At 37.9% G+C, this 19,638-nt stretch overlaps 1 protein-coding gene across 4 annotated transcripts in view; it reads right to left on the bottom strand.

The window, feature by feature from the left end:
* Nucleotides 1-19,638, bottom strand: part of zfhx4.S (zinc finger homeobox 4 S homeolog) — a 127,434-nt gene that overhangs the window by 2,107 nt on the left and 105,689 nt on the right. For 3 of the 4 annotated variants that reach the window (XM_041567925.1, XM_041567927.1, XM_041567926.1), the window contains exons 5-10: nucleotides 15,333-15,446; nucleotides 10,712-10,848; nucleotides 10,421-10,621; nucleotides 9,712-9,829; nucleotides 3,402-8,735; nucleotides 1-2,271 (exon numbers count right to left, since the gene is read on the bottom strand). The exon at nucleotides 1-2,271 is cut by the window's left edge and continues 2,107 nt beyond it. In XM_041567925.1, coding sequence (XP_041423859.1) covers nucleotides 809-2,271; nucleotides 3,402-8,735; nucleotides 9,712-9,829; nucleotides 10,421-10,621; nucleotides 10,712-10,848; nucleotides 15,333-15,446 — 7,367 coding nt within the window. In that variant the 3' untranslated portion in view covers nucleotides 1-808. The remainder of the gene's footprint in view (nucleotides 2,272-3,401; nucleotides 8,736-9,711; nucleotides 9,830-10,420; nucleotides 10,622-10,711; nucleotides 10,849-15,332; nucleotides 15,447-19,638) is intronic. The other variant, XM_041567928.1, reaches the window with a different exon arrangement.

Raw genomic sequence — 19,638 nt, 5'->3', positions numbered from 1 at the left:
CATTAAATTCACAAATGAAACATGTCACATGAGACTCAAAACTAGAATTATTACCTCTTTCAGAAAAAAAACGGGATGAGATAAGAAGTAAAAGTGAGAAGGTGGAATTGGCACAGAATATTAGTATATTCTACAAGAAAAGGGTGACACTGATATAAATATATTGTGTGGCCATATCGATTGCAATACATGGGGCATACATATTTTCCTCAGAATTCCCTCTGTGGTAAAACTGTACTATCCTGCAGGGTGAGCTTATGAATTTGCCTGTTGTTCAGCAAGGGTTAGAAAGTCTATTAATACACTAAACACACCTAGAAAATGTGTTCTAATAAAGATTAACATTTTGGGAGAAGTCACAGTTTTACCAGGCTTCTTGCTGCTTTTAAACAAATGAGAAATGTTATGTTCTGACCTGAGAATTTAAAGCTACTGAATTACACCTAACTAAACTAAGAGAATTTCTCTTTGAAAATTCTGGATCATCCTCCCATACAGTACATGCTAGCCTTTTGGAAATCAATCCAGCTGAGGTGCAATTTGCTTTCGGAGAGTTTTTGGCTTGAAACAAGTTCCCAAAGAACTTGGAGGATTTTTTTCCTTTTCCATACGTTAGCATATAATACAAGCGCATTCAACCAACTGCAACAGTTCTTGTCAATACCATAACGTCCTATATTGCCAGCATATCAATATGGGAAAAACAATCCTGAGTCAATCATTTGGTACTGTATTTTTTTTTGGATTAGAGAAGCTTTGGAACTGCAATTAAAGTCTTATTTTTAAACAAGGGATCCTGTCTTCACCCCTACACACTGAACATATCCACTCTGATACTATTGAAATTACTGTCTAGGCCAGAAGCAGGTTTTGCTTTCACTTCCAATGAATTATCTAAGTCCTCCAGCTTCTGGCTCAGCTCACTGTCAGACTCATCTGAACAACTTTCTGTGGGTAGTGAGATCTGAACCCCTGAGGTGCTGCACAAACTTGAGGTAACCGTTGAAGGCAAGGAAAGGGAGGGAGGAGAAGAAGGGGAAGAAGCAGCTTTCCTGGCTGATGCTTGAAAAAGAATATTAGGCCAGGACTTCATGGAGAAGCGAGAAAGATGGGGATAGGTGTTATTATTAGAAGCTGCAGACTGCGAGGTAGATGTGGTGTTAGGACTAGGGGAGCAGACTGAGTGAGGTAATAATCTAACATGCTCTTTGGCATTTCTCATTGCTTGTTTGATTGTTTTCTCTTTGTGCAAGCTAGACTGGAGGTGTTGGCTAAGTGCTTCATTTCCACTGATAGCCACATCACAGGAAAGACACTGATGTTTGCTGACTGGAACACGAAGCACTGTTTCTTGTGGATCAAACAATGCCTGACCAAAGTAACAGAAGGACTTTTGATGGTTTACTGCTGCCTCTTCATCAGTAAACATCATCTGGCACTTTCTGCACATAAACTCATGCTTGACAAATGGAACAATGACATTGTCTGAAAAGTCTTTACTCTTTGGATGTGTTTGGAGTTCATCTTTTGTGCTTTCTGTGGCAGGACTCTTTTCTTCCTTCTTTTCTGACTCTTCTCTTGATTTTTGTTGCTGTTCATTTTCTATATTAGGCGAATTTGCTTTTGCCTGTTTTTGTTCTTGCTGTTGTTTATGTTGCTTTTGCAATGAATCCTGTAAGCTCTGCTGATATTGTTGGTACTGTTGTAACAATGCACCAGGAGACAGGCCAGCAATAGCTTGAGGCACTGCTGGACCATATGGAAATAGGCTCTCCATTCCGCATATTGGAGGGAGATAACCACCCTGCACAGTTCCATGAAGCTGGGGTGTAAAATACGAAGCAAAACCAGGGATAAAATATGGCAAGTACTGCCCACCAATAAAAGAAGCTGGATCACCCAAAACAGCATTTTGAAGTGCTTGCAGTTGAGCTGGATCCATAGGCATTTCTCCTACAGCTTTGCCCAGAACTGAAAGAGCTGATGAGATTTTTTCCTCATTTTTAGATGATTTGTTTTCAGATTTGGAAGCATTTTGTTCTTCCTCTTTGACCTTTTTGTATTTTTGTGATTTATTGTTTTTTTCCGGGTCTTTGTTCTGTTGCTCGGTCTGCTTTCCTGATGAAAAGGATGAAGAAGTTTGGGATAGAGGAGGAGGTGGCTGGGGAGTCTGCAGCAAAGATTTGATGGGTGCACTGCTGAGAGACAGGGCAGGAGACGAAGTAGCTGAAGAAGGGAACCCAAGCATGCCTGCACCCGGAGATGTTAGACCTGTAAAACAAAGAAAGAAAATGTAAAAATATAACAACTCTGTAAATAACCAAACATTATATAAAATGATTGTTTTATCAGTTCATTTCATACTAAAGAAAAACAACCAATTTTATTGCCTTGTCAGAAAATATAAAAAGAATGCAGTGAACAAGTAATCTGTTTTAAATGTTTCCTGGAATATTTAATATAAAAAATAGAACAAAAAAAAAATATTTGTGCAATGCTTCCAAATACAAGTCCCTGTATGTAATAAAAGACACCAAGTTTTTGCCCAGTAGGAGTAACCCATAACAACCAATAAGATGTTTACAGTACTTTTAAACAGATGACCAGTAAATTCTACCTGCTAATTCTTTAATTATTTGGGCAAACTTAGAGTCTTTTTATTACACAACCCCAAGGTGTTTTCTTTTCTTTGTTGTGGAAAAAGTAATTGAATGGATGAGATTAATCCAGATCTTATAACAACATCTATGACAAAATAAGCATATGTTGATATTATTATATTGACACTAAAAGGATTGACAGTGCAGTCACTTTGTTTCTAGCCTAGATAACTGGTTACCTACAACCACAACCTAGACTCCGCCCCCTATTTTTAACTTGCCTCTTTAAACAGTACAGGAATGACCATTCCTTGTCCTGGCTTTTATATGTCCCTCATAATCCAGAGTAAAAACATTCACATTAACATAGCCAATATAGCCAAGTCTCTAATGATAATGCATAAGGAACAAATCATATTATGATATAGATAGGAAACTAGGAACTTAGTACAACTGCAAAGTCAGCTATTGAAGATCCCTTATAATTTTTTCCATTTCAAAACCTGCACTGATAGTATTCATGAATCTTGTCTCAGCTGTATGCAAAACTGGAATATTTTCGGGTTAATTATATCCTTTTCGTTAGATACAATGAACAGCACGTTGGTCAGAGAAAGTCTAAACTATAATTTTACAGCTGTTGATGCGATAAAACACCTATCATCCTTACATGAATATCAAGATTTGGAACACTGGGAGTTAAAATCAACAACATCTGAAGGGTGTCTAGTTCTGCATCACCGGTCAGTTACAACTTGGAGGCATAATATATTAACAACCATAGTTATTCTGAACACTTACCACTTGAACTCTGTGTAAACCCAGACAAAGGTGATGGGCTGTTCATCCCAGGTAGAAGGACTGATGGAAGGGCAGGTAGCCCTTGATAAGATGCTGGCAGATTGAGACCATGAAGAGAACTACTCTCCATCATATTTGGTTGTTGTAAACCTAATGCATCTGTGACCTTCTTAATACGATCAAATTCTTGTTGTGCCATCAGCTGTCGTACAGTTGTAGGAGCTAAATAATCTTTTTCACGATCGAGCTGGCTTCCAATAGCTTCTCTCACCTTTGAAATGTGTTGTTTAGAAAATATATGATCTCGAATAGACAAACGAGCTGAATATTTTACTCCACAAAGAGAACACTCTAGTTTAGATCCATCTTTGCCAGTCTGATTAATCATAAATGGTTTACCAATATTTATTTTGAATTTCTTTTCCTTTGCTCTTGCATTTTGAAACCAAACTTGGATTACTCGTTTTGGAAGGCCAATTTCATTGCCCAGGATTTCACATTCTTGCATTGTTGGAGTCCGATAGTCACAAAAGCAAGCTTTTAGAATCTTAAGCTGAAGATTACTCATTTGAGTCCTGAAGCGCTTATGACCAGGTCGATCATGGTTTTTTACTTTAAAAAGACTGTTACTTCCAAAAGAGTTTGGTGAGCTTGGATCTGGATCAGCTATGCTTGATGTTTCACTACGGTCAGCATTGTCCTCAAATTCATCAGTCATATAAACACTTTGATCTTGATCACTTTCTCTGTCCATGTTATTATGTGATGTGTTTGTTAATGAGAAAAATAACTTTTCATCACAATGGTCCATTGGTAGAGTGGTTCCACTTTTTGGCAAGTTATCATTTACATGGTTTTTAGATTCTTTGGGCATTTTAACATCTCTTGAACAAACAGAGGTGCTTTCCATATCATTGTTTCCTTCATCTCCTGTTGTTGCATCACTAATTGCTGTGTTAATGGAAGATGTTTCGTCAAAGTCATTTTTACTTTGGTCAAACCCAGTTTCTGCAGGGGGAGCATTTATATTGTCTATATCATCACTACACTCAGCCCTAAAAGAGGAAGGGCTAAAAAGATTTTTAGGAGATAACTCTGCTGTCTTTCTGACTGGGGTAGAGGCAGTAGATGGTAAATCATTTTCACTTGAGGGATCGGTTTTTGGAATTGAGACATAATCAAAATATGTGTATTTGTTAGGGCTTTCACCGCCATCCTCTGCTGAAATAAGAGGACTTGGAGGTAAGCTGTAACCAGCTTGTTTTCCTTCATTCCAATGCCGAGACCGAATATGACTTTCTAAAGCAGATTTTGCTTTAAACAGTGCTCTACAAAAAGGGCATCTTTTATGTGATTGAGCTGGACCTACAGCTCGGAACTGACCTTTTCTTTCTCTGGCTCTTGTGTTTTGAAACCATACTTGTACGACTCTCTTTTTCAGGCCTACTTCACGAGCAATATGATCAAGCATTTTTCTTGTTGGATTTGAATCCAACAAATATTTTTCATACAAGATTTCTAGTTGTTCAGGAGTTATAGTTGTCCTTAATCTTTTATCTCGATGTTGATCTTCTCCACTGATTCCCCCTTCTTTTTCACTACAGTTATTTTCATCTTTTTCATCCAACTTTCTTTTAAGAGAAATGGAATTGTTAGCAAGTGACATGCCTGTTTGTGTTGGCATATGTGCCACTGAACCACCAAGTAACTGTCCTGCCATAAGAGGATTATTAGGGTCAAAAATCATATATGGCATATCAATTGGCCTTTCTAAAAACTGTGTGTGAATGAATTGGTTTTGGGCAGCCAAGAAATGCATATGCTGGTGCTCTTGCCATAGTTCTAGTGTTGGAAAAGCAACTGTACACTGATCACATTGGTATTGTAACAGTTGAGGAGGTAGGCTATTCTGTATGGATGTCATAGATATTGGTAATGGGCTAGATGGAACAGGAGTAGATTGTGATGCAGATGAGGGCCTTCCAATTTGCTGAAGTGGTCTTTGTTGAGATGGTGATGGCTGTATTTCAGAGGAGGCAGCAGAAGCTGACTGTGTTAATTTTGATGCTAAAGAGCTTGCAATAGCATCAATTTGCTTTGGTTTTTCTGATTGTACATCAGGTTTAGGTGAAATTTTATCTATTTCTGGTTTTGGTGATGGTGTTAATGGAGTACTGGAGCCAGAGCCAGAGCTAGCTGTGGGTGCAGCTTTTGGAGTATCAGCTTGAAAACTTAAATATGTCTTTGGCATAATTTGGTCAGTTGCATCTAAAGAATCCTCATTTTGGCTTTCATCTTGAATATCATCATCTTCATCTTTATAGCATATTTTTTTCTGATGAGTAATCAAATCAAATATTCTAGGAAATACTACACTACATTTCTTACATTGATACTGCATGTTACTAGTACGAATATAACGTTCATTTGTAAGCTCTCTTTTTTCACTGTCCTTTACCTCAGCCTGATTTTCATATGTTTTCCTGGCTTTTTGACGTGCATTTTGGAACCAAACAACAATGACTCGAGTGACCAAGTTAAGCACTGTAGAGAGCTGCTCAATTTCATCGTCCTTTGGGTATGCATTTGTATCAAAAAAATCTTGTAAAACTCTTAACTGATAATCAGTAAATCTAGTTCTTGATGACCTCCTACTAAAGGATGAATCTGACCTATTAAGATCTACAGTAGGTGGTTGTGGTTCAATTCTCACATCTTCTAGGATTGTTATAGGAGGATTATTAAAATTATATGGCGAGTCTTTATTTCTTTGTCGTTCCTTAAACAGTGTATTACGAAACCAGTGTTTAATAACTTTAAGAGATAGACCAGATTTATCAGCCATTTCTTGTATCTGATCTTCATTTGGAGAATTGTTGATGTCAAAATAGGCACGCAATATCTGCAGTTGGTCATCTGTAATTCTTGTTCTTGGACGCTTAAATTGTGAGTGACATAAAAAATTGGGATCTAATCCCAGCTGCTGCTGGCACATTTGAGTAAGATCAGCTGACAAAGCATCCATCGGGGGCAGTTGAAGTGCAAGTTGTGGAGGCAAAGCAGGATGCTGAATAGATTGCATCATAATTGGAGGAAAGAGTGGAAGATCTAGGGAAACAGGTAACTGTACTTGAGGTGGAGCTGAAGTTGGAGGTGGAGGAGGTGGTGGAGGAGGTGGAGTTGGTGGTGGAGCTTGCAAAGGACTTGGTGTTGAGCTTGAAATTTTTATTGGCACAGAAGCAGTAAGTGGAGATGGGGCTTGTGCAGGTAGAGCAGGAGGAGGTGGTGGAGGTGGTGGTGGTGGTGGAGGAGGAGGCGTTTCTGGAGAGGAGGGTGCAATTGGATAAAGTTTATCATATGCCTCTCTATACTGACGGGCAAATTTTTCCAACTCACCACAGGGAAAAAATTGTCCATGAACATGCTCCTGGTGACTCTTCAGAATCAGAATATTGGAAAATAACTTACTGCATGCTCCACATTCTAATTTCTCATTATTTTCACCATCCCCAAGTTTGCTTTTCTTCTGTACTTTTTGTCTGTTTTCATTATACTGGATAATCAGCTCAAATCCAAAATTTTCTAACAATGCTTTTGCTGCATTACCCCTGGCACCAGAAGCAATACGAGGAGGTGGAATTGTTGGTTCTGACCCTTTTTGTTTCTTAATATCTTTATTATCTTTTGTTGTATCATTTTCAAATGTTAATTCTTGCTTTGGTTTTTCTTGTTTTTCAGCTGCATCTTCAGTGTCCTTATAACACTGGTGTTCTTTAGTTTTTTGACTTTCAGCATTTGTAATGCTGTTTTGTTCATGTTTTAATATTCTATTGGCATGCTGTTGCTTTTGTTGTTGATGCTGGGACTGCTCGGCTTGATACTGCTGTGCTTGCTGTTGCAAGAGCTGTAGTTGGGTTTGCCCTACTTGATGTTGTGTTTGTATCTGTAGTTTCAGATCTTCAAGCAGTGATCCTGTCATGCCTGCCATGCCTGGCATTCCAAATGCAGCTGAAGCAGGCAGTCCCATATCTGGATTGAGGCTAAATTCTGTTCCAGGTATATAAAATGGAAAAAGAAACTGTGGCTGCTGGAACTGAACCAGTGCTTCAGGGGTCATGGGAAAGTGCGGCAGAAATGCTGGATTTAAAAACTGGGGCTGAAAAAATGCAGCTTGTTGTTGAAGTTCATGTTGTAATTGCATCTGAAGCTGTGCTGGTGACTGGGTTGGGTGATGGGAGGGTTGAGTAGGTAGGGTAGGCATTAACTCTAAAGCTTGATGTTTTTTGTTTATTTCTTTGGCATCTGCATGTGTTTCTTTGTTATTAAGAGTAGGCAAACTCACAGAATCTAAAATCCCTTGGCTTGGGCTGCTTATATTCCCTGCTGTATTACTCCCACTACTGTTATTAGTACTTGGTTCTAGTTTTGCAGCCCTCGCCTTTGTTTGGTGAAGAACAGACCTCATATGAATTTCCAATGTAGAGCTTTGGCTATAAGCAACATTGCAAATGCTGCACTTGTACGGTTTATTATCAGTGCTGCTGTTGGTCTCTTGTGGAACAGGACTTGATGCTTCTTGTAAAACTTTTTTAAGTTTATGTAAATGAGATACTGAGTTATAATGAACCAAAAGAATATTCTTCTGCGTGAATGACTCTTTACAAACTGTACATTTATATGGGCGAGATGGATCTAAAAATTTTTCCATAGTAAAATTTGGCCCTTTTCTAAAAGGCAAGGTCCGCTTTGGTTCTGAGCCCAAGTCATCTGGAATAGAGCTGCTATCACTTCCCACGGGACTAGCCTTTCCTTCATGGTCCATTTCATAATCCCTTTCATTGTCCTGCTCTAGGGATTGGTCCTCTGGATTTATACTTTCATCTTCAGTCCAGAGCTCCCCATTTACAGGTAAGGATGCACACAACTGCTGCAGTTCAGCCTCACTGAGCTCAGGATGTCCCGTTTCCAAATGTTTTTTTAATGACAGGAATGTACGAAAGCTGCGTTGGCAGAGGCTGCACATAGTGGCAGCCCTGATAGCATGATACTGGGAATGTATCTGAAGCTTCTGCATAGTCTTAAAAGCCAAACTGCAATGGGTACAGCGGTATTTATAAACATGGCGGTCAGAAACAGAAAGCTGCTGCCTCTTCTGCTGCTCACTGAGTTGGTCTGGCAGTGACTCGCTGACCTTTAAGTCTTTGTTTCCATTTTTACTCCATTCAGTTGCATCTGCTGATTCTTTGGGCATAATTTGCTCTTCAGTTTTAATTTCTATCCCAGCCTTTACATCATCTACTCCTGGGGTGTTTTTCTCCTCCATTGGACTTTCACCTAATGAAAATAAAATAAATAATTAGAATAAAATTAGCTGTAATGCCTCTGTGTTCTCATTTGGGTGTGCATAAAAGTTTAATGTGGATAAGTGTTGCAGAATTTCTTTTCATGTGAACAGCAACAAAAAGCAAGCATGTAATACAATAAAATTAAAAGGCTAAATCTGCTGTACAAGCTCTTATGAGCTGTGTTGCTAAAGCCATTAAAGCACAGGAAAATGATACTGCTGTTATCGTTTATAGCATGTGTGCAGTCCAGAGGTCTGCTAAAATAATGCTTGCTTGTACTTTTATTTCTAACAGAACATATTTCTGCCATATACTGATTGTTTTGTTACGCAATATTGATTTATTTGTTGTTTTTGTTTTCTTTATTATAAATATATTTGGACTTAATTAAAATGAAAGCAAAGGTGTTTACTAGGAAGCATGATTGAGATCCGGGGAAGCCTGTTAATATTCAAATCTTACTAATGTTTATAAAAACATACTTTAAGTAAAAATGATCAGCAAAAACAATGCGACAATGTCATTATTAAAATAATTGTTTTTGTATTTTTTTTTATTGGGAAGCTTACTGTCCTTAAAAAATATAAACTAGGTACAGTCTAGTGATATGCTCAGACAGATTCCTTCATTGTGAAGCTTAACCTTGATATTTTCAGTGTACTAACAAAGCCCAAGTTTCCAATCACTGCCATTTGTGTCACCCAGCAAAGTTGTATCTAGACCTCTAAAGTGACCACTTCTGTTCCCATACCCCTTTCAGTTTGATGTCTCCACAGACCACAGCTTTCAATGATGCTTTTTACATGATTGGAGGGACACAATGAAGTGGGACTGGACTGTGAATAATGTAGGCCCATTAAGAGTTTACAGTTTGGTAATTCCCCCACCCTGGGACACCCGAGGCATCAAAACTTGGTGGGAGAATGTGAGGAGCTAATATTATTTAAGGGACCCTCTTCACTTGCCTGTCGGTTTTCCGGATGTGTCAGCACCAACAAATGCACTTGGGTCAAGATCTGATTTCTCAGACGGAGCAGATGACAGTAGAAGATTATTGGGCATCACCACTTCTGGCACAGAAATCTGAAACAAAATGTAAAAAAAAACCACACACAATATCAGCATCAGTTAGCACTACACTGCCATGAATTGCTATTTTCCAGACCAGAAATCATTCACTGCTTTCTAATTAAAGGCATACAAACGTCATTAGGTGCACAAAGATTGTATTCAAGAACCAACACACTATGGCTGAATTCACTGATACTATACCAATACTTTTTCAACCATCTCTAGTTATTCGGTTTCTGGAGAAAGGATGTGATACTTAAATATGTGTAAGATGATTCTGTACAAACGTTGTATAATCTTTTGTGTGATATCAGGCTACTCTCAATGTCAAATGCCCAATGGCATTTTGACCATGTTTGCTAACAATCTTGCAATGCACAAATACTAATGATGTAGGATCATTATCCTAATGATTACAGTGGGGCTATGAGCAAAGTTATCCTTAGTCCAATAATCTGTGACAAACAATCAGATGTTTGCCTTAGTTAATGATAAATGTTAATTGGTTGTAAAATGGACTGAGGCAGACTTTTACTGTTTTAATATATAACCCCCCCATATATAGACCAAGAAAAATGAGTATATGAGTATCAATGCACTCACCGTCATGAGTAGCTTTTCCACACAATCAGGAGATACACTGTGCAAATGCGTTAGATGCAACTGAAGATGCATTTTGTTGCTAAGCACATCCTGGCAGAGGGGACAGGAGATCACTGGCTGTACAGAATGCTGGGAGAGGATGTGCATCTGAATCCTATTTGGGTCCTTACTGTTGTAGTTACAATAGGGACAATGGTAGCACTACAAGAAAAAAAAATGCGACAGAAAATTCCAGAGGTGCAATCAAATCGTAAAATGGTTACTATATCTAGGAAAAGAAGCAAACTGTACCTGCTCTTGGCAAAGGTTATCATCAGTAGTTCTGTATCTCTTATTTGGACCATCCTCTTCTTTATTTGGCAGTATTTGCCTCTTCCCTGCAGCAGAATTCAAAGCAGCCTCCTTTTCAGGGGTGTTTGATACAGATCCTAAAATGCATAGTTATATAAGCAGTATGAAAAAAAATGTCTCATAGATTATGAAATGCCATATTGAAAAGAACAGCATATATATGGACTGTATGTTATTATTATCAATAATCCGAACCATTCACAGGTCTGTTTATTTATGTCTTGTCCTGGAATTTAGTCTGCTTGGTTCAAAAATATTGGAAGTCACATTTTTGTGTCTCGTAACTGTTAGTAGACTCAATAAACAGGTTTAAAAATGTACTCCTCTCTCTTGTTTAGATAACCTTAGGTTGCCTTGAAAGATTAATCAATAACATGCGCTCAGCAGTGTTTCAGCTGGAATTTCTATATTCCCTTAAAAGAAACCATTTACCGCTTTAAACTATCTTCCTGGCATAACTGGATCTGCTATTTTAATTTGTTCCCTGTGAATCATTACAATACAGAAAGGTTTTGTTGTTTTAACAAAGCTCCAAAAGGCTGCCTGGCAAACAGGGAAATATTCTCTAATAATGATGTCGGAATAACATTTTATCTGTCTTCATCTCATTTGCTGCAGTGACTCCTATAAGTCCGTATGGCTGTGCAACTAAATATTGTGGTTATTTGATGATCTGTTATGACATTTTATTCTACTATTCTGCTTTTGTTGCCTGCTTAATTCTGATATTCCCCACTAAACACACGGCTTAATTTAATGCTGGAGCAATGTAATGTTGCTACAACTTGCATACATCAGAGAGAAGAGTGCAATTCTAATTCCCCTGTCCATCAGAGAGTTCTTTCCAGCATCAATTTTGCTAGATAATCTCTTCTGCTAGGCTGAATATTACAGAGCATTGGATAGGCATGTCACATACATCTTACGGCAAACACAAAACCTCATTTACCAACCATTCCAATCTCATCACAGAGCGGCATCATCTGACCTTTTTTACTGCTGTTTATTATGAGTAATTCTAATTTTAACTTTCAATTTTCACCATCTTCCAGTCAATTTGCAACTAAATTATTTCCTGGATGAAGACACTTTCGCTGGACAACTGGGTGCAAATACATCTCGAAAATGTACTGCTGTTAATCCATTGATTGCTATCAGAACCTACATACATTTATGGTCCATTGGTAATCTGATGTGTGGGTAGTTTGATTTTTCTCTTTAACTAATTCTCAAATAAATGAATAAATACTAAAACTTCATTTTAGTTTACTAATAAGGGCCAGGGCATTGTGGCCACAAGACTAATCTTGGAATTCCCCCCCACACACACTCACACACACACACACCAAGGTTAATATGGTCACACTGGTCCCAGGCACATATTTGGGGAAAAGAATTGTGATAGATCATGATATTCTCTTTTGGTCTATAAAAAGGCTTTTTCCAAAATAAGAAAGAGAGCACATGTTTTCTTGACCACAATAAGCAACATTTCCAAAATATTTAGATTATGGAACCCAGTTAATTAATTTTTCTCTTTATTTTTGCTTCAATTTACTCTCTCTTTTAAATTCTGAAGCATAGCCCACCATCATTACAATCAGCTGGGTTATTTTTTACAGTATGTGAAACATTGGTGACCAACAGCTCAACTGATAAGAAACCCCTGTTCTGGCTGCTGATTGGCTAGTTCTCTATGACAAGCACAGTTTTGGATAAACAATTCCATAGTTATACACTGCTTTACAAATGTTTGCTTTTTATATTGCCTTGAAATAAGCCTGCATGGTCAACTCAACTCAATATGTTTTGTGAGCTGTTATTTCATGACTGAATCACAAGTTAATTGTAAATATCTTTGCACTGCATATATTGCTGAGCTGTCAATTCCGTGCTGATTAACATGTAGTAATGGTCTCAAAATATACATAGTGTTCCTTAAAAAGGAAGAAATGGCTCGCTTGAGAGTAATTTCCAGGCACTGAAATAAATATTTTGCTGAATGCTTCCTGTTAATCAAAAGCAGGCAAAATCTAGTAAATTTAGATCAGAAACGGCAAATAAAAAACGCCTCCAATAGGTTTTTACTTTTCATGAGAAAGGTACTTAGTAGTAACCAAAAGCCATTATCATTATGACTAATCAGATGCAATCTAAATCCAAATAATTTCATACTTTATAATGATTGATATTGGTTTGTAATTAGACCTAAATAAAAGCAGCGTTGGACTGGGGGGCCTGGGGCCCACCGGGGCTCCTGCCCCAGAGCCCCCTCCATGCTGCATTAGCGCTGCGAGTTTGTTCGCATGCGCCAGTGCGCAATGTTATTTCGGCATTACCAAGGCTTCTTATTAGAGATGTGGGTGCGGATCTGGGTCGGTGGGGCCCACAAGAGCCGGGGGCCCCGAGTTTTTTCCCAGTGTCTCATTGGCCCAGTCCGGCCCTGAATGAAAGACTAATTTCCAGTGTAACAATAGAGGTTAATTTATATCCCTCTCTCCCCCCACTATGTTTGCAGTCTTATTAATATATGCCCCCTTTAACAGAGGAGATATACTATATTTTCATTGTAAATTAATTAATTGGATAAATTCCATATTTATTTTTCTGCAGCATACAGATGTAATTCGGATGATAATTAGTCGAAAGTGGCAGTACATTTGAATGACACTATACATGTCATGAGTGAATCATTAATGCATGGAAATTGCTCTTATGTAGTAAGGCCTTGCCCTGCAGATAATATAAGCTACAGGGAACAGCAGTTTACATGGTGTCATAAACATGTTGTTACTAATTGTTCTTTGATCCTGGCTTTTCTAATAGATGAAATGTCACTGGTCTCTTGTCTGCAACAATAGCAGTTCTATAGCTGTACATATCCGGTCTCTAGCAAAAATGCATGTCATTGCAAAAATCTAAATTTTTCTCATTTATTTTCTCTAGGTTGAGGAGGTCTAGGATGAAAATGGTCAAAAAGGAAAAGACAAACCATCAGCAAAGTCACGTTGATGCGGATAATCGTTTATTCTATATAAATAAATGTCTTTTTGTGAATGCAAGTCCCTTTCCATGCTGCTGTCATTGAGATACAAGACTAAGATAGATGACTACCTGCAACTAATAGGCTTCAACCTTTTTCAGCACTTCTTCTGCTTCACTGCTTCCCAACCTAATGTAACTAGGTATAACATGCAGCAAAAATAGCCAATGTAATATTCATTGTGCCCATAGATTTCCATCTCATACATACAAAGCATGCATGAAGTCACTTATTTGCCAAATCAAACAAAGAATTACAAAAAAGGCATTGGGTATCCACACCAGATGGGTGTTTGGGTTTGTTTGTTCTTTAAAAGGCAGTGGCTTTATTGGGTTTTGACTATCCATAAAGAACTATGTGCCAGCTCTAAATCCCTTTTCAATGATTTCCCTTGCCACTTCTGCTGGACCATCAGTACATTCTTTTCAACATACTTGGTCTTGTGTTTTCAAATAGCAGGGTACATCTTTATAAATGTACTGCCTGCTCAATCAAACTGTATCTCAAAAGAATTAATGCAAATAAATATATAAAAAATTATCAAGCCCCTCCATCTTGCCTTCCCCAAAAACAACAAGGCATCTAAGAACCAATAAGCAAAAGTCAAGATTGTTTTGGTAGGATTCTATTTTGCAAAACCCATGCATACTTTTTGTATATATGGTGCATATATGACATATATTTTATTTTTTTTGTTACGTGTGCATAATTTTACATCCCTCCATATCAAGATAACATATATATTTAGATACATGAAAGGACAGTAGAGAATCATTCACCATTCATAGCACTCCTACTGGACACCATTGTTATCTACTGAGTATTCTATGGACAGAGGAAGCAATATGGATTCTACTATCATGTTTAAATACACATATTTAAATTGGACAAAACAACACCTCCCAAGATATGCCCTTTTAATTACTGATCAGTGTCATATAAAAAGAAGCCATGTTCAGAAATAGGATATATCTTCTCTTTAATGCTTTATCGTTTTTTTCCCTTTCTATTCTTTTCTTTTTAGCAGGCAGAGCTGTAAACTATTTCTTTACAAATAAGGAGTCAAATTTGATAAGATCCCCATTTTTACAGTTACATGGATGAAAATGTGATTGCTAGGAGGGAAAAAAATAAATCAAATGGTATCTAATCCTACGCTTATGAAAAATTAATATGTCATCAGAGGAATCACAAGTACAGCTAAGATTAATGAAAGGCGCTTTAAAAATTACAAGCACACAAACTGATTTGATTAAAAAATAATCTCACTGTCGTCCTGTAATATTCCTCAACTTATCCGCATCTATCCTGTCAGATGGTTATGATTAAAAATAGGTCAGTGTGAGGCTACTGATGGGAATCACATGCAAAATGCACATGCAGTGAATAGTAGTAGGAATGTCCAGACAGTTAAGAATGAAGGATCAAGCCCTAAACCCCAACAGCATTGTATGAGCCTGCAGATGTGTGCATCGCCAAGGGGCTCTGAGTGCACAGAGGGCAAACATTAATTCTTACCTGCATCTTTTGGCGTCTTCCTTTCACTGCTGTCTTTTTCATTTGTGAGTCTCTCCTCAGCTGGGGTCACATTTGTGTTTTTCACAGTTTCTTCTGTTTCCTCTGTCTGTTCTTCTGTCAAGAAAAAAAAAATAAGAGGAAAAAAAAAAAAACCTGTTATTTTAGAAATCGGCATCCGCTATGAACTGACCAACAAATGCTAGCAGCGCACTTAGAAATACACAGTATGGACCGTAACAAAGACACATGTTTAGGGGGTATTTATGAATTAATATCAAGAATGCACAAAATATGGCAGCCAATGTGATTGTCTCTCTGTGTGTATTTTTACCCTACAAAGACAATAAATTGGTGCTACAATTTGGCCCCTATTGTTTTTTTTTTTTAAAAAATAGCATCATAATTAATAAGAAAAAGTCATATATTTTTCCCTTTAGCTTATTTATCCTTCAAATTTGCACAAAAATTATTATCGTGAATGCCTGTGAGACTCCATGTTTTTTTATGCAAGTATTATGGGTGAAGATGATAGGGTGGGTTCTCAAAATGCAGCATTGACCTCTTTGGGGAAAGTTAATAAAGGGGTCGAATCAAAGCAAAAATGGATATCATTTTGCAACTGTACCATCTGTTATTTTTAAGAACCAGGCACAAAATACTCTCAAGAGTTGCATGTATGCTTCTTTTTTGTTCTGCAGAGGCAGAGCATTAATAACACATGAATGCAGTCACAGGCAACCTTAGTTCCTCCAGCCATTGCAGAACCACAACTCCCAAAAGCATGCTTCCCAACTCAGGAAACATGACAAATAAAGGGCAATAATGATCCAATATTCTTACACCACCTTGAAATAACTGCTTTTTTTGTTTACACCATTTTGAATAAGATATAAAATCCAAATAAAACACATTCTACAGGTCACTAACTCTAAAGCTGTCCTTAAATACTACAGAATTGATAGAAATAATATGTCATTGAAAATAAAGTTTCTGTTAAATCAAACGATGATATTCATAAGAAAATCAGAAGAGATGTTCTCCAGTCTGTATACATCACAGATACATACATACCAATACACATACAAACACATAAAGTATGTGTATGATTCTAAAATCTATTCTAATGTAATCTATTCTTTGCCACTCTTATGATGTGTTAATCACAAGCAAGCTCTGGCCAGTACAGGTGTAAAACAAATTTACCACTTTCCAAGAGGGATATATCCCAAAATGGCAGGACACATCATGTTATAATAAGTGTCTGCAAGGCTGCCTTGTGTCAAAAAAAAAATAAATAGAAAAAGCAGTTATTCTGGTTTCTTGTTTTTTTCCACTGCTGTTAATTAATAATTAAATAGGTACAGTAGTCTCATTGTTTAACCACAAGCCCCAATTGCACAGCAAAAAAAAAAAATGAAAAAGGGGGTTATGTGATACAATGAGGGATCATCTCCAGAAATCTGCATCTCACTCACCTCACTTATGTGTTCACGCCAGCCAGATTACACAGAAATCTTCACAGTAACTCAGCCCTATTTAATTATTCTCTAAATCTTAGCTATGCTGCTGCTGGATTAATCTGTTTATGCAGTTAGTTTCTACGCTGGGACTGTGTAGCACTAATCCATGAAAGGCCCACTGTTCCTTTTCATCCTGTGATCATTTGTCTCTCACTGTGCTGATGTCACATTTTAATGAATTTTTAGCAATCTGAGTAATACCAGATAACCAGACCTGCAAGTCCTCGACTGAATTTCATGCTGGTTTTGTTGCCTCACAAAAATAAACAATATTTAATTTTTTGTAATATTTATTATATTAGGTACATATTTTCCTCTGAACCAGGTAAACGATATATCACATCTGACCAAAACATTAACTATAAAATCTTATTTCTAAGATTTCAAGTGCTCTTGCTTCTACTGTATATAGTGCTTTATTATTGGGGTTTATGAAGGCTGTCTCTATATATAAAAAAAAAAAAAAAAAAAAAAAAAAAATTATATATATATATATATATATATATATATATATATATATATATATATATATATATATATATATATATATATACAGTAGATATATCAGGCTCCTATTTGCATAATTATTTTTAGTTAGTGATTTCTTCACATATTATTTCCTGTAAAAGTATAAAAAATTCAGCCATTAACCCCCAAGCCTCTACATTATATGCTGTGACTGTGCTGACATTTTTTATATATATATTTACATATCTTGTGTATTACCTTTAAATTACACACTGCATAAAATTTTCATTGTGAAGTGTTCCAGGGTGATTGAAAGCAGAAAGAGTGGACCTCTCCACACCCCATGTTTTATTAATAACATTCTGACAGCTGAATGAAATCTCCTCTAACATATGCAACGGCCGAGTACAAAGAAGACAAGGAAAAAGCAGCAAATAGCGGTGGCAGCAATAAATACACACACGCTGGAAATGAACAGGGACGGCATAATGAACACAAGTAATGCAGTGCCATGATTGGGACTCCCATTGCTTGAAAAAACAATTGTTTGGAATCACAGTGAAGTGTAAATCTCTTAAAGGAGATTGAAAAGCATTTAACACCTTGAGCGTCGCAGAGGTCCAGGCGTAAGGCTTGGCTGACTCCCAAGGGGTTAAGGACCTGGTTTGTTATTTTCCAATAATAAAAGGTGCTGGTTGGCACTAATTTATGGATATGTGTATTCACAAATTACCATTACAGAGGGAGAAAACATTGCTTGCTGCTCGAGCCCTTTATCCTTTCAGTGATGATTGCTAATCAAACACTGCATGCTTCCCCAGCACAGTGGGAAGTGATGCTGTATTTATAACCATGGCAGGGGGGCACCATTTGGAATGCTGTGAGGCTGTGATCATGACTGGCTTGGGCTGTGCTAATGCCAAATGCACACACGTGAGGCTTCCACTCAAAGTCAGGCCCTGAAGCCTAGGAACGGCCCATGGCAATCCCCTTTTGTCTTTTTCTTGGAATCGAGGCATTGTTTCTCTTCCCAGATTTACTGACCCATTCCCCAAGGCTGGAGAACGAAGTGTCAAAGAGCTACCGACTGCCCTTATCTTGAGGGGACATATGAAGGCCGTAGTGGCATGTATTAATAAAACATTGCGTGCCAGAGAAGCAGCAACAGTGGAAGGGGGGTGTAATAAAGTAAATTAGGAAGGTACTAAAAGAAAAATCCTATCATCTGGGTCTCATCAGACAGTTTTTAGCAGGGTGCTCTCTTTTTTTCTGGTATGTGTTTTAAGTGCGCTCTGAGAAATTCCCAGACATGTTCTTCTATACATCATCATGGTGTCTGACCTGGGCTTGACCCTGGCAACAGTTTGAGAAATCTGAATGTGAACAAAGGCTCACTGTCAGCAGCGGGGAGAGATTGCGGGATAGACTTTCCCCATCAGCTTAATCGCAAACAGCAGTTTGGAGGCCATAACTTTACAGAGCTCCTCCAAACCACAAACATATAACCTTTCAAGGTGAAGCCCCCTCCTCACCAAGTGGCACCCCCACCCCAGACAATTCTGCCATTCTGCCTTTGATGTAGAAAGGCAATTAGCTGTAATGTTCAAGGGCTGCAGGCCTGTTTTATGGTTTGGAAGGTGAGAGCTGTATAACAGGTAGACTCCTGAGGGTCATGAAGCTCTGGTATATTTTAATCACGCGGGCAGATGCACAGCATGGCATAAAATATCTTCTAAATGATAATCTGCCCAATCTATACGGTCTCAATCAGGAAGAAAAAATTGTTCTATAAAATACAGAATGTCACTGATTTCAACAACAATGTGAACAACAACTCCCATTATCCACAGCAGCCAAAGGAGATCATGGGACTTGTAGTTCACAAAACAATCTAATGGCTTGGAGATGGAGGCCATTCACCAGAGTTAGACTTCTATCTGTTCTCCTGTAATGAGGGTACTACACTCAGAAGAAAGTGGCTCCTTTTCTAAAGGCCAGACAAATGATGGGGGAGTTAAATGCATTGAAGTCCTCTCCAGCAGTGAAAGGATTAAGTGGAAACATGATTTAAGGGAAGTGTAGCCTTGGTTAAACCAATGGCCCTTGAAATTGAAGACTTTGGTTCAAGACCAGTGGCAGCTTCGGTGACCTAGGGCAAATAGCTTGATTCCATTATGCAGCCAAAGCTTTTCAATTGCAAGCTTTCTGGGCAAGCCTTTCTGTTGTTTTAGATTGCTCCTCATGCCCCCTGGTGCATAAATCCAGAAGACTAAACTGAAAATCCCTAAAACAACATGTAAACAATCCCAGGCAAAATC

The sequence above is a fragment of the Xenopus laevis genome, chromosome 6S (genome assembly GCF_017654675.1).
Source record: "Xenopus laevis strain J_2021 chromosome 6S, Xenopus_laevis_v10.1, whole genome shotgun sequence".
NCBI lineage: Eukaryota > Metazoa > Chordata > Amphibia > Anura > Pipidae > Xenopus > Xenopus laevis.
Note: the sequence above shows the minus strand (reverse complement) of the source record. Positions and strands in the feature narration are given on the sequence as shown.